This window comes from Emiliania huxleyi (assembly GCF_000372725.1).
Source record: "Emiliania huxleyi CCMP1516 unplaced genomic scaffold EMIHUscaffold_232, whole genome shotgun sequence".
Taxonomy (NCBI): domain Eukaryota; phylum Haptophyta; order Isochrysidales; family Noelaerhabdaceae; genus Emiliania; species Emiliania huxleyi.
The window spans coordinates 98,909-124,210 of NW_005200317.1; the positions used below are offsets into that span (position 1 = coordinate 98,909).

Consider the following 25,302-nt stretch of genomic DNA (forward strand, 5'->3'; position numbering starts at 1 on the left):
AATTAATGATTAACCGTCGCCATGCTGCCGTCCGGCCTGCCCACGAACAATTTGTGTTTAAACTTATTAATTCGTTCCTCAACTAATTAATCAGATGATTATCCATCCGGCCTCGCCATTCAAGGTGCACACACTCCGGCACTGTCTCAAGAAGCGGCATCAGTGTCGCGGAAGCGTCTCGGAAGCGTCTCGGAAGCGTCTCGGAGGTGTCTCGAAGTGCGAGGCGGGAAAGGTAGGATCTCGGCAGCATCTCGGAAGTGTCTCGGAAGCGTCTCGGAAGCATCTCGGAAGCGTCTCGGAAGCGTCTCGGAGGCGTCTCGGATGCTCACTTGATCGGAAGATGTCCGGAGAGGTAGAGGCGCGTGGGGCTCTCCCAGCAGGCGATGGTGTAGTTCGCCTTTGGTGTCCCCGCCGCCGGCAGAGTCAGGCCGAGCTCCCTGCGGCGGGGCGTGACGGCAGGCGCGATTGGCAGTCAGCAGCGCCGTCGGCGGCCAGCAGTTGCACGCCGCTCTCTCGATCCACTCACGCTCGCTGTGCGGCACGGGTCTAAGGTCTGCGGCTGGCGCGGAGGGCTGCGACTCAGGCATGGGACAGTGGCAGAGCGCCGGCGGCGCTGGCCGCTATGCACACGTCCTCCGACGTGGTTGGGCGCTCGCACGGCCGTGTGGGCGGGCGCAGCTCACTTGATGCGGGCCTCGGTGTGCAGCGGCGCGGTGCGGCGCAGCGCCGAGGCCGCGAGCGAGCGCGGCGACGCTGAGGCGAAGGCAGCTCGCATGTTCGATACACCCCGGTCGCAAAAAAAAAATTGCCGCGCGGCTCGCCCGCCGCGTCCGCGGCCGCGCCTCCACTCGGCGCACATGCGACACCTGCTCGGCGCCATCGACCTGCTGCTCGGCGCCATCGACCTGCTGCTCTTGCAGCAAGACATGTTCAACGCCATCGTCGACAACCCGCTGGTGCACCGAGCGACGCGCGCGCACTTCCGCGCGGCGAAGCAGCTCGGAGCGGGCGCGGTGCTCGGCATCGACCTTATCCGCCCCGACGTCGAACTGCACGACCAGGCGTGGCTCTACGAGGCACAGGGCTACCTCAACCACCCCAAGGGCGCCATCACCCCTGCGACGCGCTGCACCGGCGTGGGCGCTAGAACGGAGTGCATCTACCACCGCTCGAGGCTGCCTGGGTGCATCCCGTGTAAGCTGCGCCCGCTGGCGCACGGCACGCGCCTCGCCACCGACTACCCCGAGGCGGCGAAGAGGAGAGCTAAAGCCGCGGCGTGCGACCTCGCCAACAACTACGACTTCATGACATGGGCGGCGAGCACGCGCGGCGGCATCGTCTAGGGTACCATACTTGACCCCCCCCCCCTTGGCGCCTCGTCTTTTCCTACCAAACGAGCGTGATTTTGGCCCGTCGTTCTCCGCTCGCGCCGGCCGCCCATGCGCTCGCGGGGCTCCCCGACAGGGCGGGCCTCGTGCTGATGGACCCAGCCGAGGTCCCCGACCAGTCGGAGTGGCGCCGACGCGCTGCGCGCGACCACCAGCCAGCTTTTCATCGGGGCCGAGGACGGTGTGTCGAGAGAGCTGACAGTCAAAGTAGCAGCCGCTTTTTTTGCCTCTTTTTGAGCGCTGCTGCTGCACACCCAGTTCACCAGTGATATGAGACGCACCAGATCCACCCCGTCGCGAGCTTGACCGTCACCCTCGAGCCGTCACCCCGGTGATCGCCCACAGGTGGCTGATCGCGGCCGCCGCTCACGCTGCTTTTCGGCGCCTGGCTCTCAGAGGGCCCCTGCGGCTCTCTCTCGTCGCGTGACCGCCGCCGACATCATGTGCTCGGTCGTCCCCGCCGGCGCGGAGCTGCGCCACGTCGAAAACTCGACCGCCGGCGCGCCCGCCGGCTCACCTCTCGCGCCGCCCCTTCGCACAAAGCCCGCTCACGCCGCACGTACTCAGCCATCGGCGCGACATCACCCCCGCGCAGGCACCTCGCGACGGGTCGGCGCACTCGTGCGGCTCAACGCAGAACTACGGAGCGACTCCGCCGCGGCTCGGCGCTGCCCATGGCAGCAACAGGTACAGGTGCCGCCCCACCACCCGCCTGTGCTGCCTCTGCCTCTCTCAGCCATGCGACCCCTCCGCCAATGCACACCTCGAACGCGACGTCAGATCCCGCTGCGACTGGCAGCATTCGCGGCGATGAGGCCTCCGCCAGCAATGATCGTCACAACTCGTCTGTTACGCTACACGTTTTTGCCCTGTGCAGGTGAGCGGACCGCTGCAGCCATCGACGACGCATCGATGGTGGAGCCGCGGGTCGGGTGAGGGAATGACCTTTTGGCGCGGCGCTGCTATGTGCCTGCGCGCTCATGGCGCGTTCAGGGGTGCGCCTGCGGTGTGTAGACTGCGGGGCGCCGCAATAGAACGGCGCCGACGATTGTGTCGCTCATTGTCACACCGTCGACACGGTCACAGTGTGTGTGCAGTGCGTCCACTCCGGCGACCGTGACGCCGTCGAGGTTCTCGCCTATACCGGCTAGTGTGGAGCTCTCAGTGTGGTTACGTGTTTTACTAGTGATGCTGCACTAGGCGGCCCGTTTTTAGCAAAAAGCAGATACCACATCGCGTGTGGTCGTCGAAAAACCGCATGTTCGCCCGTCTGGGACCTCTTCGGGCCTTAAAGTAAACACGGGTCTCCGAGGGTTAGTTCTGCGCTTTGGGTGTCCCCTAGCGGCGGAACGCCCCCTCTACTCGGAGCTAAAGAATACTCTCCGAGGGTTAGCCCCGCGTACCAGGTTTCCCCTTAACTGCAAGGACGCCCCCTCTACTCGGAGCTAGTGGACACGACACTAACTACTGATACGAGAATACATACCGCCCCCACGCAACTACTCGAAGATAATACGAGAATACGCAGCTGCGAGACGCCTATAAAGAAACAGCGAGGTAAGGTTCGGCGGCTATGATAAACCGAAAGTTGTCGTAAAACGCGGGCGAAAGCAAAGCAGAGGGCGGGCGCTTTCTGCCGCAGCGATGCCCGCAGCCTGTCGAGCAGCTTCCGCGGCGCACATGCGCCGCGGGGTTGAACGACAGCCGCGCCTCTCGAGCCACCCGTGCCACGCGCGGCGACGCGCACCCTGCGCGCCAGTCGGCGCACTGGCAGTACTGCACCAGCCAGCACGGCGTGGAGCAATGCATCCAGGGCATTGTGTTGGGCGCCAGCCAGCATGCCTCAGCACAGAGCAAGAGCGCATGCTGCGCACCCTGGCGCAGCACCAGCTCGCCTCCAATCAGGCACTCTCACCACTGCACAGCCGCCCACGAGCGCCCGCAGCTGCACTGCTCAACGCTCAAGCTCAGGAGCCTCCCCTTGTTGTCGCAGCTTTGTGCAGTGCAGCGTGCGAGCAGCGCAGCGCCAGGCAGACCCGTGGCACGCCCGGGCGGCTGTGGGACGGAGGCCCGCCGAGCGAGTGCGAGCCGCATCGGCAGCCATGTCTCCCGCAGCCGCGAGCGAGCGGTGCAAAGAGGCAGCGTCGCGCATGCTTTTCCGTAACGGCATAGCTCTTTCTAGGGGCGAATGGGCGGTCGGCGTCGGGGTAGAGCGACAGGTGCGTACGGGGTAGCCGTCACTCTCCTGCCTCAAAAGGGCGGGGCTGTCCCGGAAAGTGAGAGACGCCGGGCAGCGTGGCGCACAACTGAACCCTCCCATACGTGCTCGTTCGTGCTCCTCCTTTGCTGTCCCACCCATCTCCTCATCTCTTTCGTGGGTTTGTACTATTAACAACGAAGGCGCTATAAAAAAGAATTCAACAAAAAAGAATTCGGCCACCAAACTTGACACGCCCTCAGCTCGCGTTTGCCGGCCCGAGCCGCTGTTGATCGCCTTCCTCGACAGGCAGGCGAAGCGATGGGCTGCGGCACGAGCAAGCCGGGTCTGACCTACAAGCAGAAGCTGAAGCTGTGGCGCGAGCTCGGCGGCGGCGACCTGGAGCGTGTCCTCGCGAGCGGAGCCGCCGCCCTCCTCGACGCGCAGTGGGTCATCCGCCACGCCGAGGCGGGCGGCGTCCTCACCCACCGCCAGGCGCTGCCCAAAGAGGCCTTCCTCTCCCTCGCCGACCTCGTCGAGGCGACCGGCGAGTTTGGCTGGCTTCCCGTCGCCGCGCTCTCCTACCCGTGGCTGACCAAGGACCACCCCGACCCGTGCGGAGCCAACCTCGCCCGCGTCGCGAGGGCGCTCAAGGCCCTGCTCAGCGATCCCGTCTACATCCCGCGGCTCGGCGTGTTTTGGGACTTCGGCTCGCTGCACCAGCACCCCGACCCCGCCAACGACGTCATGCGCACCGAGGAGCAGAACGCGCTCTTCAAGCAGGGGCTGAGCTGCCTCGGCACGCTCTACTCTCACCGGCACACTTGGGTGCTGCGGCTGACCTCCTTCCCGGACGGGCACAAGGCGGAGGACCAGGCCGAGGGCACCAACGTGGCCAAGTACTTTGACCGCGGCTGGTGCTACACGGAGCAGAGCTGGGCGGGCCTGACAAAGGCTGGCTTCCTCTCGCTCGACCTCGGCAAGATGCGCGCCGGCAAGAAGTACGACCGGAGCAGCCTCGTCGACGACTGCAGAAAGGAGGGCGGCCGGCGCCCTCCGCTGCTGCCGTCTGCGTTCGCGGCGGAGCTGGAGACGAAGAGCTTCACCAACGGCAAGGACGACAAGCCGCTGGTGAAGCGGCTGTACGAGGCCGCCTTCCAGGAGCAGTTTGGCAAGGCGACCGAGCTGATCTACGCCAACCTCGGCTGGGGCGACGCGGAGGCGGCGCAGCTGGCGGAGGTCCTCGCGAGCGGGGCAGCGCCGCGGCTCGAGGAGCTCTATCTCAACACCAACAAACAAGATTGGCGACGAGGGCTGCAAGGCGCTGGCCGCCGCCCTCGGCAAGGAGGGGGCAGCGCCGCGGCTCGAGACGCTCGATCTCAAATACAACAAGATTGGCGACGAGGGCTGCAAGGCGCTGGCCGCCGCCCTCAAGGAGGGGGCCGCCCCGAGCTTGAAGGCGCGAGACGCCACCCTTCGCCACACGCCCCTCCCCCGCCCAATGTTGATCGCACCTCCCCTCGCGTGCAGACGCTCTGGGTGGGCCACAAGCAGCCTGAGCTGGTGGCCGTGTGCGAGGAGCGCGGCATTGTCCTCTTCTGAGCCTCTCCAGCCCCGGCCGGGCGGCAAGGGCGCGGGTTCCTGCGGGACCGCCGCGCGAGCACGGCAGAGAGAGCAACAGACCCTGCGGCTGCGGAGCATGACGCGCAGCGACGGTGCGGGCGAGATCTTGGTTTGTGGTCAGGGGGGGGGGGGGGGGGGGTTTTTTCTTTTTTTGGGGCGCTTTGGCCCTTTGGGAAAAAAACCTCCAAACGGGCAAAAAGGCGGGGGAAGGGGAAATGGGGCCCGGGCCCTGTTGGGCCAAAAAACCACGGGAAAAAGGGGGAAAAAATGTATGAAACCGAAAAATCTGGGCCTTCCGAATGGCGGGGTCCACCTTGTAAGGTAGGTAAGGTAAATTTCTCCACACACACAAAGTGGTAAGGTAAGGTAAGGTAAGGTAAACTTTTCCACACACACGAGGTGGTGGGGCAAGGGGGGGCAACCCTCGCGTCTCCACGTCTAAAAAAATTGCTTTAACCCAAAATACTCATGTGCACTACATTGCCTGGGGGTGGGGTGGTGGGGCATGGTGGCTGGTTGCAGTGTGTATGAGTTGTGGGCGTAGGTCGCCGGCGTAGGTCGTGATAGTTCGTCTGGTACCTTCTCTGGTGGCTGCGCCGTTCCTGTCCGGAAGATCTCCCCAGTGTAGATGCTACAGGCGGCGGAAGAGGAGGAGGAGGAGAGTGAGGGGGAGGCGGAGGCGGGGGCACCTGTGGTGACGGCGCCCTACGAGAAGGGCGACTACCGGTTCGCGCGGGAGAAGAATTGCGACCTGCGTTTGCTCGACTTCGAGACGTTCGGCGGCTTCGGGGACGGCGTCCGCAGAATTCTTCGGCAGGCGGCGGACCAGCTGAGTAACAAACTTTCGCACGCTCAGCACCTCGATGAGGTCACATGGACCACCAAGAACTGGCACGGGCTGCAGATGCAGCGCTTGTCTGTCGTTCTCCACACCGCCGTGGCGTGGCAGACGGTGAACGAGCTAGCGTGCGGGGACAGCGGCATTGTGCACGGAGCTAAGTGCATTGCCGTTCTTAACGGAGTCGCTTAGGCGGCTCCGGTGGTGTGCCGGTGATAGTACTAGCACGCGCCAGTTCGCACCTGTGTCGAGCCTGTGTGCTGTGTAGGTAGGTAGAAAGGTGAAGAACAGCCAGGCTCGGACTGGACACCAACGCGGTATGGGTGGACGCTGGACAGATGATGACGACGTGCTGTGAGAGAGAGTTGTTTTGTTTAAATTCTTTCTTTTGTCGTACAAGTTTCGCGCGTCCCCACGATGGTGGCTGCCCTTGGCGGCTGCCACCGTGGGAGCCGACCTGGAGATCCTTGCCGTCTCGCGCCTTGCGCGTGCATTAGCTCCCGCTCCCATGTGTGGGGCATCTTATCGTGCCACACCCAGCTGTCGCTCTGCTCGCCTTCCCATTCGCAGAGGTACTCCCATCCGTGTTCGTCCTCCTCCGTGCCTCCCCCGGCGCCTTCCTTGCCGCCTTCACCTTCCGCACCCTATCGGGCGCCCTCCGTTCCGTCTTCTGTCCGTGCGCGCGCTCTTCTATGGCCGCCCACTTCCAGTATTGTCGCAGCCAGGCTGTGAGAGAGAGTTGTCTTGTTTAAATTCTTTTTTTGCTAACCGGGTCACACAGATGGCTCAGACGGCGCACCGCGGGCACGGCAACGCGGGCGCGGACGCGCTCCGCGCAGCGGCGGGAGAGCGCGCGCGCAAGGACGCGCTGGACGAGGCGCGCGCCGAGCGCGAGCGGCTGGCGGAGGAGACAAAGGCGCGCCGGCACCAGCGGCCGCAGCGGTTGCACCCCGCGGCGCCGGGCGACCGCGCACCCTGAGAGCACTGAGAGCAGCCACCTTGCGCGCTGCGAGCCGTGGGCAGCCAAAGGCCCGCGCCAAGGCACGCACCCACCGCGCCGCCTCGGCAGGCGTACCGCCTCGGCGGCGTCGACGACAAGTTCTCCTCCTCCACCAACGGCGTCGAGGGCGAGCTCGCCAAAGCGACCGTCGGGCTCGTCAGCGCCGCGGAGTTCGCGAGGCGGCGCCAGGAGCTGGAGAGCGGCGGCGGGGGAGGAGGCGGCGACGGCGGCGGCGGCGACGGCGGTGGCGGAGGCGGCGGCGGCGGCGGAGGCGAGGTGGCGGCTGCAGAGGCGCCGGTCAAAAGGAAGAAGAAGAAGAGGAAGACGTGCGGAGCACTTTCAGGACATGTCCGAGACATGTCCCGTAGGCGCCAAAGAAGAAGAAGAAGAAGAAGGTGGCGCAAGGGGCGCTGTCGTTTGGGGGGGAGGACGAGGAGGAGGGCGCCGACGAGGTGTTCTCGGGATGGAGCCGAGAACGGGGGCTTGGGGGGCTGGCGAGTAGAGACCACGCCTCACTTTTTCACACACGGGGTGATCCGTTGCCTTCCGCTGCACATGCCGAGGCCGCCAGGCAAGGGGCGTGTGCTGTGAATCGCAGCTGTGAATAGCAGGCGTGGTCTCTACTCGCCAGCTTGGGGGTAGGAGGGGCGGGAGCGGGTAGGAGGGGGAGGGAGGAAGGGAGGGAGAGCGAGAGGGAGAGAGAGCGCTCCGCACCTTCAACTAGTCTTGACGATGCGCGCTGAATACACCGTTGCCCACGCCTGAGCAGCTCCGTAACGCGCCAACAGGCGCCGCACCTCGTGCCGAAAAAGAAAGCCAAGTCCGAACACTTCGTCTCCTCCTCCTCCTCCGCCGCCGCAGCAGCGGCGCCGCCGCCAGCCGCCGCCGCCGCTGCTGCCGCCACCGCCGCCGCCGCCGCCGCGCCGCCGCCGCCGCTGCCGGCCGGCTGCACGTCGGTGAAAGAGGTGCGCCGCAGGGGGGCGGAGGAGGGCTCAATCTGGGCTCAATCTCGGCTCGATCTCGGCTCGATCTGGACTCAATCTGGACTCAATCTGGGATCAATCTGGGCTCAATCTCGGCTCAATCTGGCGCTCCATCTCGGCTCAGGTGCCGCAGGGGCTGGAGCTGGCGCTGGAGTGCTACTGCTCGGCGAGCGCGCGGCAGACGAGGTGACAAGAACGAGAATGAAACGGCTTGATGCAGTGTTTATGATTCGTATCACCATTCTCACCGCTCGTATCCATCTTGTCAGTCTTGTCCATTACTGCCACTGCCAGGGTGAAGGCCGACACCCACAAAGAACCCTGCACAAACATCGCACAAGGGCGGGGACCTGTTCCTGTTTCCCCATCTCACAGTAGAGAGGTGTCCGTTTTCTTTCTTTCTTTAGGGTGAAGGCCGTCTCGGCGCGGTCGATTGGCATGGAGGTCAAGGCAAAGGACTCCGAGGCGCGCGGAGATTGAAGCGAGATACAGACGAGGTAGAGACGAGGTAGAGTTGAGGTTGAGAGGACACAGATTGAGGCGAGATACAGGCGAGATTGAAGCGAGATTGCGATGAGATTGAGGCGAGGTAGAGACGAGATTGAAGCGAGATTGCGATGAGATTGAGGCGAGGTGGATACGAGATGGTGGGAGATCGTGGGAGATCGCCCCGGCCGTTGCGCCAGGCGAACTTGCGAGTATTTGGGCGCGATTGGGACGAGATTGAGGCGAGATTGAGACGAGATTGAGGCGAGATTGAGGCGAGATTGGGACGAGATTGAGGCGAGATACAGGCGAGATACAGGCGAGATACAGGCGAGATACAGGCGAGATACAGGCGAGATACAGGCGAGATACAGGCGAGATACAGGCGAGATACAGGCGAGATACAGGCGAGATACAGGCGAGATACAGGCGAGATACAGGCGAGATACAGGCGAGATACAGGCGAGATACAGGCGAGATACAGGCGAGATTCGAGACTGAGGGCACACAGTGCCCGCCAGGCGAACAAGGCCGCTATTCACAGCTGCTATTCACAGCAAGAGTGCCCGCCAGGCGAACAAGCCGCTCTGTGGGAGATCGTGGGAGATCGTGGGAGATCGTGGGAGATCGCCCCGGCCGTTGCGCCAGGCGAACAAGCCGCTCTGCTGTGAATAGCAGCTGTGAATAGCCCGCCAGGCGAACAAACCGCTCTGCGAGTACTTGGGACGAGATTGAGGCGAGATTGAGGCGAGATTGAGGCGAGATTGAGGCGAGATTGAGGCGAGATACAGGCGAGATACAGGCGAGATACAGGCGAGATTCGAGACTGAGGGGACACAGTGCCCGCCAGGCGAACAATCTCCCACGATCTCCCACGATCTCCCACGATCTCCCGCCAGGCGAACAAGCCGCTCTGCGAGTACTTGGGCGAGACACTCGCCGCCGTCGGCAGCGCCAAGCTGCGCTGCGAGGTTGTGCGCGGCGAGAGGGCGCCGGTGAAGGTAATACTCTTGGTTGAGATTCGCCGAGATGAGAGGAGATTCGCCGAGATTAGCTGCGAGGTTGTGCGCGGCGAGAGGGCGCCGGTGAAGGTAATACTCTTGGTTGAGATTCGCCGAGATGAGAGGAGATTCGCCGAGATTCGCTGCGAGGTTGTGCGCGGCGAGAGGGCGCCGGTCAAGGTAACAATACTAGTATATTATTATTCTTAAGTTGTGCGCGGCGAGAGGGCGCCTGTGAAGGCTGTCACCCCGGCTGCATCTCGGCTCATCTCGGCTAATCTCGGCGAAATCTCGGCGACATCCCGGCTGCATCTCGGCTGCATCTCGCCTGTATCTCGGCTGCACCGCGGCTGCATCTCGGCTGCATCTCGGCCGCATCTCGGCTACATCTCGCCTGCATCTCGCCTGTATCTCGGCTAACCTCGCCGGCATCTCGCCTGTCAAGGTGGTCCGCGTTTTGTGCGACGGGTTGGCCGCCGCCGCTGCGTACCAGCGGCTCTCAATCGCGCAGCTGGCGGCGGACCGCGAGGCGGTCGCGCCTTCTCTTGCTTTCTCACACACACACACACACACACACACACACGCACGCACGCACGCACGCACGCACGCACGCACGCACGCACGCACGCACGCACGCACGCACACACACACGCACACACGGTCGCCCTGGCCCTTGCCCCACCTCCCTTGTGTGTGTGTGTGGAGAAGTCTGCCGTACCTTCCTTAGGCGGCCGCCGCGGCGCCACCGAGGAGCGTGGGCCGGCCAACCTTCTGAAACCTTCCGACGCCTTCTTCCTCTTCTCGCGGCACGACGCGCAGCAATACCGGATAGAGGCAGGTGGCGCAAGCGAGTGCTTTCGTGGGAAGGCGCGTGTTTTCTGGGGAGGCGGTGCGGGTGGTTTGTTGCCCGTTTTGTTTGGCTTTGCGCTTTCTCGCGCGCGTTCGGTTTTGTCGTTTCGATCCGGAGGGGAGGGTAAGGGAAGGGTGCATGTTCATTATAGACACGACCCACGCTCTTACATACAGCCGTACGCCAGCGCCACGGAGCTCCGCCCAAAAAAAGAAACCGGGTCGCCCAAGGCCTCTCGATTAACTCGAACAATCCCCTCCACCACGGGGGTCGGGGCGTCCTCCACCAGGGACTGCTGGCCCGGCGGCGGCGCCCGGCCGCCGGCCCTGTCCGACCCGCCGTTTCGACCTCTCAGAACCGCAAGTACTTGCCAGACTTCCCGTGGAACATGTGCTCGCCTGACAGGCACCATAGCAGGCGGAGTGACACAACGGGATCGCGCGACTCTCGCAACCAGGACCCGATGCAAGCGTTCTCACCGGCGCTCTTTAACGAGTAGTTCTCGGCGAATTTCGTCGCGTCGCCTACAAAAGCAGTGTGAGCGACGCCGTCACATTGACGGTGGCTTGGCAGGGCGTGCCGTCGGCACGCCATTGTTTTTGGCTGCTCTCGGCAAATCTCGGGTCATGATGACGGCTGATCTCCGGCTGGTAGCTACTATATTCCACCGAGCACAAGCTTGTGGTTGAAGCGCGGGTTGGGCGGCACGAGAGGCTCGATGTACCTGTTCACAGCTACGTCTCAGCGCAGGCGGGCCGAACCGCTGGCAGCCACCAAGAGCTGCTCCGGCGCACCAGCCCACTTCTTGCGCCGAGGACTGCGGCGCCGCATACTTTGACCTCGGCACCTTGCCGCAGTTGACAGCCTAGCGGAGCAAACTTCCTCGAGCATGCTGCCGGCTTCAAGCTCTGTAATGGGGCGGCTGTGGCTTGGGGCTGGCCTGCTGCATCGCCTCCTTCACATCCTCCTCCTCTCCCTCCATGTCATGGTTGAGGCCTAATCACGGCGAGAGAGTAAAGGTAGCACACAGCCCGATTCCTGCCTGCCCATGGCAGGCATCTGGCCGACACGAAAGTTGTGCCCAACCTTCTCGGTGTGCAAGTAGGATCTCGTCCCGAGCCCGTTGTTCATCTCTAGGCTGGGGAAGGGGTTGGAGGTGTACTTCTTCTTGCACCCGCTCGCCGCTATGGCCATCTCCTTCCGGACGTGTTCCGTCCAGATCTCATTCTTGCCGACCTGTCGAGGAGAAAAGGTTGGCATCTGGTGAGGAGGCCTCTTGCTCGCAAGCATTGCTGGCCCAGGCTGACACCGGCCACACGCGGGAGCAACCGAGATAGTAGGCACAGGAGAGACGGCCGCAGTCATTGCGTTGCCAGTCGCGGGCGATGCTGGGGACGCGACTTATGAGTGGCGGTCTCTCTCGTCTTTGCTTGGGAATGGACTAGGTCGAGGCGCAGACACGCCTCGTCAAACTTGTCCGTCTTCCAGTTCATGCAGCGCGACGGTGGGTGGCTGCGGCGCGCGCGCGAGTTTCGGGCTGAAACCGTCAGGAATAAAATCACAGATAAAATAAGAATTTAAAATAAGAATTTAAACCAAAGAATTTAAACAAAAGAACTCTCTCTCACAGTTAAAAAAAAACTCTCTCTCACAGCAGACAGGCTCGACACAGGTGCGAACTGGCGCGTGCTAGTACTATCACAGGCACACACATATAAGAAGTGCCGGGGATTAGTCAATGGTACCGCGTCGGCGACGCGGGCGCCTTGCGGGCAGAGCCCTTAGCCACCCTTTGTCTTGCGCGGTCAAAATAGTTTTTGTTTTGAGCCAGCCTTCGATGTATTGAAACAAACGCAAGGCGGACACACACATGACGCATCGCTCTCGGGCCCACAGACATCCCGTACCACCCGCCGCCCCCGCGCGCGCCCCACCCCGGCCGGGAGAAAGGGGAGTGGCAGTTTCATCTACTCTTCTATGGAGGAAGGTGAAGAACAGTCAGGCTCGGACTGGACACCAACGCGGTATGGGTGGACGCAAGACAGATGATGACGACACGCACGAGCGACACACAGACACAAACAAGCTCACAAGACACACAGCCAGCCGGCTGCCTTCTCTTCTTTTCAGACGTTTCACTCTTTCGCGCCTCTTCCGTTCCTCGAAGTTTCGCGCTGCACGTGTGTGTGTATATGCTGCTCGCGGTCTTTGCGACCACCTCGCTCGTGCCGACGGTCCGACTGGCATCGGCCGCGCCCGTGCTGCGGGTGCCCGCCCCGCCGGTCGCGTCTGGAGTCATCGCGGGCCTCGCGCCGGCGTTCGGTTCGTATGCTGACATCTGGCTCCCCACTCTTCTCTCGGTCGGGGTGCCGGACTTCCTGCTGCACTGGGGCCATGGCGCCGCGATGACCACTGTCTTATTTGCGATGGGAGGCTACGGCACCTACCTCGGCTGGCAGACACGGCTCGGCAACGGCGATGACGTCCTTCCGCTCAACCTTGGCAAGCCGAGTCGGCAGATGCACTCGCTCCTCATGTCAGGCGCCCTCTTCTTCTTCCTGCTCGGTGGGCAGGGCGGCTTTGTCCTGCTCCGTGGCCAGGGGCAGGAGATCCTCCAGTCCGCTCATTCCTCGACTGCTGTGCTGGGGCTCGCCCTGCTCCTCACGCAGGCTGTGCTCGGCAAGACGATGGGAGACTCCGAGATGGGACGCTCCGTCCACGCGTACTTGGGCTCGGCAACGATGCTCGCCCTGGTCGTCCACGCGTACAATGGGCTGCAGCTCGGGACCTCGTTCTCGTGAGGAGCGGAATTTAGACGCTGGGCAAGCGTTGGGCCGGGCGGCGACGACCGCTGGCCTCTCCATTGCGCACTGCAGCTGCTTAGTGTGTTAGTGATTTGTGGAGAGAGAGTAGCGGAACCTGAGCCTACGCATAACCCCCAAACCCGCAGCGGCCCAGGGGCCCATGGGGGCCAGCCTGCCGGACCGCCGCCCGCGCGGCACTCTAAGCACCCGAGACGAGATGAGTGTAGTTGACGGCTTGGGCTATCGACTGCGCCGCGAAATTCTCCTTTATCCGCCTTGTCGATTACCACTGGTGTTTCGTCCTCCTCGGAGTCGTCTTCCCCGGCTTCCTCTCGTTCGACTTGGTGGGGGCGGTAGAATTCTTTTCCACCTGGGACGACGGGTATCGACGCGGCCCCAGCAAGGTGTACGCCACAGTTCCCCAGGGGACCGTGGCGACGACCGTCGCCTCGGACTGGCTCGCAAACGAGCTGGCCGAGCACGGAGAGATCGATGCGGCATTATGATGTAACATACTTCCGGGCCGGTGTGCGGGGAGCGAACCTTAACGACCGCCCAGAAGCTTTCTGAGCGAACCAATCGGGCCAGGATCATCAGCATATGTCCCCTGCACAACATCGTGGGCGTTTGAGCGGTATTTGAGGAGCACATCTGAAGTTCGGCCGGGTGGTCTGCAGAACCCCCCCCCCCCCCCGGAGCAGCAGAGGCTCCGTGGGGTCGCAGAGTCGACGCTGGGAGTCGCACTCGTCAAACCGTCGCATGACCACGCAGTCCGCACGTACCGCCCACATCCCCTCCACCGCTCAGAAGGTGCAGATCGACCGCCGGGCCGCGTAGTCATCGTTAAGGAGCGGTTTTTGGAGCCGTACGAAGAGGTCCCAGACGGGCGAACATGCGGTTTTTCGACGACCACACGCGATGTGGTATCTGCTTTTTGCTAAAAACGGGCCGCCTAGTGCAGCATCACTAGTAAAACACGTAACCACACTGAGAGCTCCACACTAGCCGGTATAGGCGAGCGCCGACGGCGTCACGGTCGCCGGAGTGGACGCACTGCACACACACTGTGACCGTGTCGACGGTGTGACAGTGAGCGACGCAATCGCTGGCGCCGCGCTATTGCGGCGCCCCGCAGTCTACACACCGCAGGCGCACCCCTGAACGCGCCATGAGCGCGCAGGCACATAGCAGCGCCGCGCCAAAAGGCCATTCCCTCGCCCGACCCGCGGCTCCACCGCGGCTGCAGCGGTCCGCTCACCTGCACAGGGCAAAAACGTGTAGCTTAACAGACGACTTGTGATGATCAGTGCTGGCGGAGGCCTCATCGCCGCGAATGCTGCCAGTCGCAGCGGGATCTGACGTCGCGTTCGAGGTGTGCATTGGCGGAGGGGTCGCATGGCTGAGAGAGGCAGAGGCAGCAGGCGGGTGGTGGGGCGGCACCTGTTGCTGCCATGGGCAGCGCCGAGCCGCGGCGGAGGTCGCTCCGTAGTTCTGCGTTGAGCCGCACGAGTACGCCGACCCGTCGCGAGGTGCCTGCGCGGGGGTGATGTCGCGCCGACGGCTGAGTACGCGGTGTGTGAGCGGCTTTGCGCGCCGAGAGGCGGCGCGAGAAGGCGAGCGGGCGGGCGCGCCGGTGGTCGGGCACCGCGCGCTGCGGCTGCAGCGAGCCGGCGGCTGGCGCGGCGAAGGCGGGCAGGGTCGCGGGTGGCGCCACCAGCTCGAGGTGGGGTCCTGAGGTGGCTTCAGCCTGGTCTGCTCGAGCGGCATGCCCGCCGCGCCTGCGAACAGCCACCTGTGGGCGGTCACCGGGGTGACGCCACGCCTCAGCTCACGAGATATGGGAAGGGCATGGGGTCACGCGGGCCCTGTCTGCAGCAGCAGTGCTAACTAAAACGACAAAATTCCGGATGGACCGGAGAGTGGCGTTCTCGGGTCCGAGGGCCGCCTCAACTGGAGTAGGGAAATTTGGATTTTGGTCAAACGCCTGCTGGGGGCAGCTTCTCGGAGTATTCCGGAAGCCAGATGATCCCCCAGCAGGCACACACACACGGAGGTGACAGGGGATGGTGGTGGGTTCAAGCAAAGAAGGGGAGGGAGAGAGCGACGCGGCGAGCGCAGGCGGCGAGCGTGCACGTCGCCTGTGCGGCGTCTTGTTCACTCCCCTTTGAGCTACCTTTGTGCCCCCTTAGGGGCACCCCTCCTGCGCTGCGCGTATGGTCACCCCTCCCTTCCGCCCTGTTGTTTTGGATGCCCCGCTCCGAGAAAGCATGTCTCGCAGCTGCGAGAAAAGACCGCGCGATCTACGCACCGTCCTCGACGCCGCCAAAAGCTGGCTGGTGGTCGCGCGCGGCGCGTCGGCGCGGGTCCGACTGGTCGGGCACCTCGGCTGGGTCCATCAGCACGAGGCCCGCCCTGTCGGGCAGCCCCGTGAGCTCATGATGCCCCACGAGAGGCGCTGACGCCCCGCCGAGATCGGGGTCTGTTGGTAGGAAAAGACGTGGCGCCAAGGGGGGGGGTCAAGTTCTCGAGGTTCTCGAGGTGGATATCCTTTGGCCGCGTTGGGTAGCGAGGATTGGTGTAACCCGAGCCACGGAGGCGTGTTTTCCGACGGCCAACCGTCAGTGCACGGAGTTGCCCCTTCTCCGACTGCCCCGGCTATGGCTTTCTTCGAGGCGGAGCGTGAGGCTCTTGAGGCGGCGGCGGCGGCCGTCGCGCCCACCCCCTTTTCTCTCCTCTTCCCCCCCTCCTCTCTCCTCTCTCCTCCTCTCTCCTCTCCTCTCCTCTCCTCTTCTCATCCCCTCCCTCTCCTCCTCTCCTCTCTCCCACCCATCTCTCCCCCAGCAGCTTCCTCGAGGCCGAACAGTAGACCCTTCCTGATCGCTAAGCTACCACAGGGGGCGGCCAGGTAGCAGACATCGTCCGCCGCCGCCTCCGCCACCCACGTGCCTCGGCCCCGCTCAGCAAAAAATCAGCATTATATCAGGAGGTGCCAAAGCAGCAGCATCTCAATGAGGTTAGCGCCGTGCGTTTTGCCGCCGCGCGCTGTCGCCGCGCCGGGTGGCTCCGGGTTCGAATCGCGGCCTTCGCGGAGCGAACGCGGCGACCTTGGCGCGCCTCGCGCACGTGCGCGCCCGCGACGAGACGAGACGAGAAGGAGAAGTAGACGTTGATGTTTTTGCTGCCGCGGCCGCGCCGCGAGCTCGCGTCCGTTTTGGCGCCGACGCAGCGCCGCGCCCCGCCGCGCGAGATGGCGCCGCCGCGGGGTCGGCGCCGCGATCAGCCGCGCGCCAGCGGCGAGCGGCGCAGCGCGGCCACCATGCGGCGAATGTCGTTACACTCTGTATACGTGTGTGGGCGGTTATATTTTCCACCTGTGTCCGGTCTCCCCTCCCGCCCCGGAGGCGTGCCGATGGCTCGTGAGCGTGCACCGCGCCGTCGATCGCCGCCGAAGCGGCAGCCGCTCGGCGGCGGGCGCGCCGGCGGCAGCGGGCGTGCCGGTGGCGGCGGGCGCGCCGGCGGCGGCGGCGGCTGCGCCCGTGCTCGTGGGAGGAGGCGGCTGCGCGAGCTGCTGGGCGTGGCGCCGCTGCTGGATGTAGAGGTGGGTCGGGATCATCACCAGCGAGAGGCTGTTGAAGGCGAACTCGAGCGCATCGTTTGACAGCCGGCTCGCTAGCTGCGTGCCGAACCGCGCCGTGACGATGGACGGTATCGCGATCGAGGCTGCGGTGACCAGGCAGGCGCTGTCGCTCGTCGCAAAGCGCACGGAGCTGCTGATGCTGGAGAGCGACAGGGAGAAGAGCGAGACGCCCGTGGCCGCAAGCTGGTTGAGCGCCATGTACTGGTGCGTCATCCCTGGAATGATCATCTGGCCGCCGCCCCACCCGACAAGGCCTAGCGTGGCGCCTCCCGCAAAGCCGACGACGCCAGCAAAGCAGTGGCGCTGAAGCCCGGCGAGCGGAGCAGGCGGCAGGAGGCGGCGCAGCCGCTGCATGTGTTGGATTTGGCAAATCTGCGCGGCACAAAAGCGTAGAGAAGCGTACAGAGCGTCACTTAACCCCAGCCCCCAGCCCCTTCTCCGACGGCCGCGCTAGGTCCCGGGGGACGCAGGGGTCAGCCCCGCGCGACCTCGGGAACTAGCCGGGTGGGTTGGTCGCTCGACTGTCCTCGCCGACGTGACCGTGATCCGAGGCCGCCGCCCCATCCGCCATTGGATGCATGGTGCTGTGCACGTAGGTGTCACCTGGCACGCTCTGCAAAATGTATGTGTTGGTATCATCGGTATCAACGAGTCTCAAAGTCAACGAGGTCTTGAAGATGTCATTGAAGGCGTTGGAATCACGGAACGCGAGATGGACATTGTTGTTAAAAATCCCTTCCGGACTCAGCCTATTGCTGTCATCAGAAGCCAGCGCGTCGAGCAGGTAGACAGCTTCGGTGCATGCCCATATATCGAGGGGCGAGAGAGAGGCACCGGCGCTGTCCTGAGAAGGTGCGTGGTCCCTCTTGACTGCCCATGCGCGCGAGGCTGTGTAGGCATAGCCTCGAGAGTGCCAGCAGCCAATCCGAGGTGACGCGCATTGCGCCAGAAGCGTGCACGCAGCTGGAAGGACACCTTCCTACTGGCCGTACGATCAGGTCGTCACTGAATGCTTGATACTAAGGCCGCGAGCTATGCAGGTGATCAATTGTGCATCATGGCACGGGCAGCAGCGCCGACAGGCTGTCGCAAGGCGTGATAGCATGGCCGCAAGTACGCAGAATTCCCATGAAAACAAGTAAAAAATCGCGAAAAAAAAACTCGAAAAAATCGGCGCCTGCGGCGGGCCAGGGGACCCCATCCCCCCCCCGCATGGACACGCTCTGGGGCCCCCGCGCCGGCCCAGAGGAGGGGTGGGAGGGGGGTCGGGGCGCGGGCGGGCGGGCGGGGGGGGGGGGGGGGGGGCCCCAAAATGGTGCCACCCCCGCTTTTGGTCAATGGAACACATCTTTTTAAATGGGGGGACCCCCCCCGTTTGAAAAGAAAACCCCGGTTATGCGCGGCAAAATTGGGGGGGGGGGGCCTAGGGGGCCACACCCAATACCGCTTTCCAAAGGGCAAAACTCAAAAAAAAAAGGGGGCCTCTTCCCAACCAGTACAGAGCGCGCTTCTTCAAACCCCAAAATAGGTAGAGGCTAGAGCGGGGTTGAGTTATGAGTACTCGCGAGCGCGTACACACATGTGCATAAAACAGCACCAGGAAGCTCTCCCGCGCTAGTTGTAGTTCCGTGGATGAGAGGACAGTACTCAGTCAGTAGGCGAGGGGGGGGGTGCGCGCGCGGTCGCTCGGTCCTCGAACCTCGTGACCTCCCCGCGAGATTGCCTCGAGATTGCCCGAGAGAGGCTCACCCCCCGACAGCGTCCACGCCGATGACCACCGAGCCGCCCGGCTGCGCGTTGAGCGACTTGATCTTGACGTAGCGCAAAAAGTCGTCGTTGCTCCAGCCGAGCGTCGCCTTGAGCTTGGCATACCTGCTCCCAGCGGCGAGCTGTGACCGCGCCGTCGTCGCAGCGCCGCGTACCCACAGGCCCGGGCGGCGCACCATGTCGCCTTTGCGCCTTGCTCCATCTGAATCGCCGCCGCGCTCGCCTGGTTGATCGTGACGCTTTAATTAATCAAAAATTAGGCTCGCTCAAGGAACCATTAATTAGGCTCGCCTGGTTGATCGTGACGCCTTAATTAATAATTACCAGTTAATTAACAGTTAATTAATAATTAAGCGCTCGCCTGGTTGATCGTGACGCTCGCCTCGCGCTGCGCCTGCCCGTTGATGCGCGCGATGGCCGCCTCCGCCTCTGCCGACAGGATGTCGACCTCTTTGCTCACCCGCGTCACTTCGAGCTGGTACGTCTTGGTCACCTGTGAACGGAGGCTGTGAATGAAGACGGAGCGGGCGGCGAAGTCCGCCTCCGGCATCGCCCCTCTCGAGCACCTTGAGCTGCTCCTGCAGCTGGATGTTGGTGATGGTGTCCTGTTCACACCATGCAGCTGTGTGATTTCCTCTTGCACACAGCGCTGCCTTGCAGGCCCTCCGCTGCAGCGGGCTCTCCTCGTAGTTTGAGTTGAAGTCGACGCGCAGCAGCTGCAGGTCGTGGACAGTGGCGTAGCCCTGGCGGTATAGCGTCTCGTTGACCTGCCGGAAAGAGGCGGAAAGAGGGCCGATCAGGCCGGCGAAACACTGCCACGCCTCTCGGGGGTCTTTTTGTCTGGTGAGTCGTGGACCACCGCGGGGGCGCAGCGAGAGAAGCGACAGCTTCCTTCCATGGCAAACCTCGGCAGTGAGGGTCAAAGGCCGCCCCACCGAGACGACGGCTCCACTTGGCTGCAGAAAAGGAAGCTGCCGAGCCGCCGGCTCGGCGGCGTCTCCTCGCCCACTCCGATGCGCACGGCTGCCCTTCTCCCGCTCTCGGCGGCATCTCTGGCGGCGTCTCGGCGACATGCCACCTTGCCCAGCAGCTGCCCCTCCACCTTCTTGCGGTCCGTCCAAAACGCGCGCGGAGTGAACATCTGCGCCTCGTTTGTGATGGCCTGAAACACAGAAAAACTGCCCGCTCTCCATGCACGCTCAGAGGCGCGCCCGCAAGCTGCTCGGCGCAACGGCCTGCTGGGCGAAGCGCAGGTACGAAGCCTCATGCAACGCGCCTGTTTCGGCACCGTCCACCCGTGAAGAAACGCCGTTCACAGCGGGGCAGCCTCGTACGACAGCCGCGTGCGGCGCGCCAAACGTCTGGTAGATCCGAGGCACGTCGCGCCGCGCAATCTGGTACTGGAAGGCGACGCAGAGCCTAAGAATCAGCCCAGCTTATGGCGTTGCTTCTTATTGGCCCAGTCCCTTACGACCTAGTGTCAGCGGTGCCCCTCTCGCCGCGCCGCCCCACCGCCCCTGCCCCGCTGTGAACGGCGTCTCTTCACGCCTCGGGCTGTGAATGGGCGGGGACGAATGGAGCTGGCTGTCGTTTTGAGCTTGCGCGAACTGGCGCGGGAGGGCGACGCAGAGGCTGCCCGCTGAGGCCAGCCGCCCGGTCTCGACAAATCTCGACGAACCCTTCGGCGAACCTCGGCGGATCTCGGTGGATCTCGGCGGATCTCGGCTACTCTCGAGCCGGATCGGCTGGCCGCCCGACTCCTTGTCGTCGGGGTCGGGGCCGGTGCGCGCCGAGATGGGAGCCTAGTAAGCATTACTCTCGTGAGCTGTGAACAGACGCACTTGCCTTCGGGTGCAAGTGCGCTAGGTTGGGCGTGCTTTCACAGCCTCACGAGAGTAAGTAAGAATGGTAACAGGGCGATGAGAGCCTCCCGCCTGGTCTGTACGAGTTGAACGGCTGGCTGGGGCGGCGGCGAGGGAGGAGGCGAAGGCGGAGGCGGCGAGGGAGGAGGAGGCGAGGGAGGAGGAGGCGAAGGAGGCGGGGGCGAGGGCGGAGGCGGGGAAGGGGGCGGTGGCGAGGGAGGCGGAGGCGAGGGCGGCGGCGGCGGCCTGGTCCGACTCGCCGCGCCCAAAATCGGAGAACTCGAGGTTGACGAGCCTGAGATCCGTCAATTAAAACTAAACTCATCGGCTCCTCGTTGAAAAGGAGAACTCGAGGTTGACGAGCCTGAGATTCACGAGCTAAACGAATTAAAATTAATTACGCGTTGACACAGTGAACTCGAGGTTGGCGAGCCTGAGATTCATCGGGGCCGGGGCGACGCCAATCTCACTCCCCTGTTTTTAATCAGGCCGGAGAGCAGATCTCGAGTTTGACGTGCCGGCGCGGGAGATATGGGGAGATATGGGGAGATATGGGGAGATGTGGGGAGATGTGGGGAGATACGGGGGTCTCGAGTTTGACGTGCCGGCGCGGGAGATATGGGGAGATGTGGGGAGATGTGGGGAGATATGGGGAGATATGGGGGTCTCGAGTTTGACGTGCCGGCGCGGGAGATACGGGGAGATGTGGGGAGATGTGGGGAGATGTGGGGAGATATGGGGGTCTCGAGTTTTGACGTGCCGGCGCGGGAACTTGATGAAGGAGTGGCGCAGCCAGATGAAGTGCCGCCCGCCTGACTCCAACCAAACGCTCGTCAGCTGGAACTCCCCATATCTCCCCACATCTCCCCATATCTCCAGCTTGAAGGCTGGCAAGGTGGTGTGGCGAGATCTCCCCATATCTCCCCATATCTCCCCATATCTCCCCATATCTCCCCAAACACTCGTCAGCTCGATCGGCTCTAGTCATGGCACCGCCCAAGCGGTTGATCAAACGAAAGAACTCATGCTGAGGCGCGTCATATACGTGCTAGAGAAGTGTGTTCGAGACCTCGCGAGCGGGCAGAAGTGAGTGAGACCTCGGCGCTGCGCAGCACTCTCTCGGTGCGGGAGGGGAGTGGTGGGGAGGCAGGAGGCGGCGAGAGAGAGGCGGCGGCGGAGGGGCGGGCGGCGGCGGCGGAGGGATGGGCGGCGGCGGCGCAGGGGCGGGCTGAAGGCTGGAGAGGGAGGGGGCGGCGGAGGTGGCTTATCAGCTAATGACCACCTTCAGAATTAACGACTAATAGGTGGCGGGGTCGGAGGCCGCCGAGCTCCATCTCTCCAGATCTCCCCAGATCTCCCCATATCAGGCGGCCGCCTTCAAACACGCGCTCCGGGTCGAGCTCCACGTATCTGCAGGGGCCAAAAGGGGGGGGGGAGGGGGGGGGCTCGAGGCAAGACTGCGGCGCCCGCGCGAGCTTCGCCCTCTGTGTAGCGCCCTGGCTATAGCGCCGTCCATACAGCGCCACCTCGCGAGCTGCCCCTTGTGAGCTATTGTGTCCAGCAGTCTTGGGCCCACATCTCCTCACATCTCCCCACATCTCCCCACATCTCCCCATATCTCCCCACATCTCCCTTGTGAGCAGTCCGGGACCCAGTGACGCGGCCCGTCACACAGCGTGCCTCGTGCCGGCTCCCGAGCCAGTCGTGCGCAGCGTGAGAGTGCGTGCGTGCGTGCATGCGTGCGTGCGTACGTGCGTGCGTGCGCGCGCGCGTGCGTGCGTGCGTGCGTGCGTGCGTGCGTGCGTGCGTGCGTGCGTCCGTGCGTGCGTGCGTGCGTGCGTGCGTGCGTGTGTGTGTGTGTGTTGTGTGTGTGCGTGCCCGTCCTCCGTGGAGGTGCCTCCAGTCCTCCGTGCCCGTCCAAGCTCCGGCCGCCCCGTCCTCTAGGAGGTATGTCACACTGTGACCGACTGGCTGCCGTGAGCTTCTGGGGGAGCGCCGGCCGCAGAGCACGGCGGATCGCTGCTGACACAAGGTGCGGCCGAGTGCATTCGCGGGCTAATGAGAGTGGCTACTGAGGAGCCGGCGCACCCCGTGAAGCCGTTCTGGACCACGCCCCACTCGGTCGGCTCGAGCACGTCCCACGAGCTGCAAAGGGGCAGCAGGCGACGAAGCGGCGGGTCAACACAGAGGAACGGCAGCCGGTGGGACTGTCTTCCGCGTGCCGGCCATCAGTGCGGCGGCGCGGTGAATGGGTGCGTGTGCTTGCCCGCGCACGAGTCCAGCAGCGGCCGAGGCGGAGGAGGAGGCGGCAGCGGCGGCGAGGGCGCGGCGGGGCTGCAGCACGCCTGGCGAAGAGGAGGACCGAGGCGAGGGCGAGAGCGGCGGCGCCCTTTGTCCAGTCGGCGCGGGCGGGGCTGCAGTCGCAGTCGTCGTCCTCGTCCATCGGTGGCGGAGTGCGGCGAGCGGCGAGAGGCGGCGGCGCGGCCTGCTGGTGATCAAGAAAAAGAAATTGGTTCCCGTTCGAGGAAGCCCAAGAAAAAAGTGTTCTTTCTTTTCCAAGAAAAAAGCCAAGGAAGACACACGAAACATAAGAAACCGAGGCGCCTCGTGAAGCCGTTACAGAATGGGCTGCCATGCGAGCAGGCCGCAGGAATACGACGACCTTGCCGGTCTTGCTAGTACCATCAGCAGCGGGCTCCAGGAAGAGCGGGCAGAGGGACCCATCCCAGCCAATGCCGAAGCGGAGCCGGCCACCGCCCTGGCCTCTGCCACCGATCTCGGCGTGAGCGAGAGGATGCTGGAGGGGTGGCGCAAGTGGGGCGGCGGCGACCTAGAGCCGGTCCTCACGAGCGGCGCCGTCGCCCTCCTCGACGCGCAGTGGATCATCCGCCACGCCGAGGCGGGCGGCGTCCTCGCCCACCGCCAGGCGCTGCCCAAAGAGGCCTTCCTCTCCCTCGCCGACCTCGTCGAGGCGACCACCGAGCGTCCCTGGCTTCCCGTCGCCGCGCTCTCCTACCCGTGGCTGACCAAGGACCACCCCGACCCGCGCGGAGCCAACCTCTCCCGCGTCGCAAGGGCGCTCAAGGCCCTGCTCAGCGGCACCGATTACAAGGGTAATGTCGTCCTCCCGCGGCTCGGCGTGTTTTGGGACTTCGGCTCGCTGCACCAGCACCCCGACCCCGCCAACGGCGTCCTGCGCACCGAGGAGCAGAACGCGCTCTTCAAGCAGGGGCTGGGCTGCCTCGGCACGCTCTACTCCCACAAGTACACTTTCGTGCTGCGGCTGACCTCCTTCCCGGACGGCCACAAGGCGGAGGAGCAGGCCGAGGGCACCAACGTGGCCAAGTACTTTGACCGTGGCTGGTGCTTCACCGAGCAGAGCTGGGCGGGCCTGACAAAGGCTGGCTTCCTCTCGCTCGACCTCGGCAAGATGCGCGCCGGCACGGAGTACGACTGCGGCCGCCTCGTCGACGACTGCAGAAAGGACGGCGGCCGGCGCCCTCCGCTGCTGCCGTCTGCGTTCGCGGCGGAGCTGGAGTCGAAGAGCTTCACCAACGGCAAGGACGACAAGCCGCTTGTGAAGCAGCTGTACGAGGCCGCCTTCGAGGAGCAGTTTGGCAAGGCGACCAAGCTGAGCTACGCCAACCTCGGCTGGGGCGACGCGGAGGCGGCGCAGCTGGCGGAGGTCCTCGCGAGCGGGGCAGCGCCGCGGCTCGAGAAGCTCTACCTCTACGACAACCAGATTGGCGACGAGGGCTGCAAGGCGCTTGCCGCCGCCCTCGGCAAGGAGGGGGCAGCGCCGCGGCTCGAGGAGCTCACTCTCGGCGAAAACAAGCTTGGCGACGAGGGCTGCAAGGCGCTGGCCGCCGCCCTCAAGGAGGGGGCCGCCCCGAGCTTGAAGGCGCGAGACGCCACCCCTCGCCACACGCCCCTCCCCCACCCAATGCTCATCGCACATCCCCTCGCGTGCAGACGCTCTGGGTGGACAACAAGAAGCAGCCTGAGCTGGTGGCCGTGTGCGAGGAGCGCGGTATCTACCTCGAATGAGCCTCTCCAGCCCCGGCCGGGCGGCGAGGGCGCGGGGCCCGGCGGGATGGCCGCACGAGTATGACAGAGAGCAACAGCCCTTGCGGCTGCGAAGCATGACGTACAGCGAGAGGCGACGGTGGGGGCGCGCGCGGGTTTGGCGGGATGGGGGATGGGGCTTGGGGGGGTGGGGGGGAGGGGGGGGGGGGGGGGGGGGGGGGGGGTGGGGGGGGGGGGGGGGGGGGGGGGGGGGGGGGGGGGGGGGGGGGGGGGGGGGGGGGGGGGGGGGGGGGGGGGGGGGGGGGGGGGGGGGGGGGGGGGGGGGGGGGGGGGGGGGGGGGGGGGGGGGGGGGGGGGGGGGGGGGGGCGGGGGGGGGGGGGGGGGGGGGGGGGGGGGGGGGGGGGGGGGGGGGGGGGGGGGGGGGGGGGGGGGGGGGGGGGGGGGGGGGGGAGGGGGGGGGGGGGGGGGGGAGGGGGCGGGGGGGGGGGGGGGGGGGGGGGGGGGGGGGGGGGGGTGGGGGGGGGGGGGGGGGGGGGGGGGGGGGGGGGGGGGGGGGGAGGGAGGGGGGGGGGGGGGGGGGGGGGGGGGAGGGGGGGGGGGGGGGGGGGGGGGGGGGGGGGGGGGGGGGGGGGGGGGGGGGGGGGGGGGGGGGGGGTGGGGGGGGGGGGGGGGGGGGGGGGGGGGCGGGGGGGGGGGGGAGGGGGCGGGGGGGGGGGGGGGGGGGGGGGGGGGGGGGGGGGGGGGGGGGGGGGGGGGTGAGGGAGGGGGGGGGGGGGGGGGGGGGGGGGTGGGGGGGGGGGGGGGGGCGGGTGGGGGGGATGGGGGGGGGGATGGGGTGG

General features: G+C 65.1%; 6 protein-coding genes across 6 annotated transcripts; 3 read left to right on the forward strand and 3 right to left on the reverse strand.

The window, feature by feature from the left end:
* Window positions 1-2: 2 nt before the first annotated feature.
* Window positions 3-775, reverse strand: EMIHUDRAFT_236247 (Hypothetical protein; the record flags this gene model as incomplete). Its single annotated transcript, XM_005779318.1, has 3 exons — window positions 3-36; window positions 330-437; window positions 684-775. 3 exons carry the CDS (start codon window positions 773-775, stop codon window positions 3-5), a joined length of 234 nt encoding a protein of 77 aa, XP_005779375.1.
* A 5,590-nt stretch (window positions 776-6,365) lies between these two features.
* On the forward strand, window positions 6,366-7,025 carry EMIHUDRAFT_236252 (hypothetical protein; the record flags this gene model as incomplete). The annotated part of the gene is made up of 3 exons (XM_005779319.1): window positions 6,366-6,395; window positions 6,544-6,618; window positions 6,828-7,025. The coding sequence occupies 3 exons, from the start codon at window positions 6,366-6,368 to the stop codon at window positions 7,023-7,025; spliced, it is 303 nt and encodes a 100-aa protein (XP_005779376.1).
* Window positions 7,026-10,717: 3,692 nt separating this feature from the next.
* EMIHUDRAFT_236253 (hypothetical protein) lies at window positions 10,718-11,656 on the reverse strand (the record flags this gene model as incomplete). The annotated part of the gene is made up of 5 exons (XM_005779320.1): window positions 10,718-10,890; window positions 11,035-11,090; window positions 11,161-11,231; window positions 11,328-11,362; window positions 11,437-11,656. 5 exons carry the CDS (start codon window positions 11,654-11,656, stop codon window positions 10,718-10,720), a joined length of 555 nt encoding a protein of 184 aa, XP_005779377.1.
* A 902-nt stretch (window positions 11,657-12,558) lies between these two features.
* EMIHUDRAFT_114841 (hypothetical protein) lies at window positions 12,559-13,167 on the forward strand (the record flags this gene model as incomplete). Its single annotated transcript, XM_005779321.1, has 1 exon — window positions 12,559-13,167. The coding sequence occupies one exon, from the start codon at window positions 12,559-12,561 to the stop codon at window positions 13,165-13,167; it is 609 nt and encodes a 202-aa protein (XP_005779378.1).
* A 5,150-nt stretch (window positions 13,168-18,317) lies between these two features.
* EMIHUDRAFT_443302 (hypothetical protein) lies at window positions 18,318-22,888 on the reverse strand. The gene is made up of 14 exons (XM_005779322.1): window positions 22,782-22,888; window positions 22,525-22,581; window positions 21,812-21,846; window positions 21,197-21,248; window positions 20,683-20,731; window positions 20,312-20,376; window positions 19,929-19,993; window positions 19,810-19,850; window positions 19,653-19,736; window positions 19,258-19,341; window positions 19,141-19,179; window positions 18,936-19,067; window positions 18,751-18,797; window positions 18,318-18,679 (listed from the first exon to the last, which is right to left on the reverse strand). The coding sequence occupies exons 1-14, from the start codon at window positions 22,877-22,879 to the stop codon at window positions 18,553-18,555; spliced, it is 975 nt and encodes a 324-aa protein (XP_005779379.1). The 5' UTR covers window positions 22,880-22,888; the 3' UTR covers window positions 18,318-18,552.
* Window positions 22,889-23,059: 171 nt separating this feature from the next.
* Window positions 23,060-24,547, forward strand: EMIHUDRAFT_114844 (hypothetical protein; the record flags this gene model as incomplete). The annotated part of the gene is made up of 1 exon (XM_005779323.1): window positions 23,060-24,547. One exon carries the CDS (start codon window positions 23,060-23,062, stop codon window positions 24,545-24,547), a length of 1,488 nt encoding a protein of 495 aa, XP_005779380.1.
* Between the last annotated feature and the right edge of the window lie 755 nt (window positions 24,548-25,302).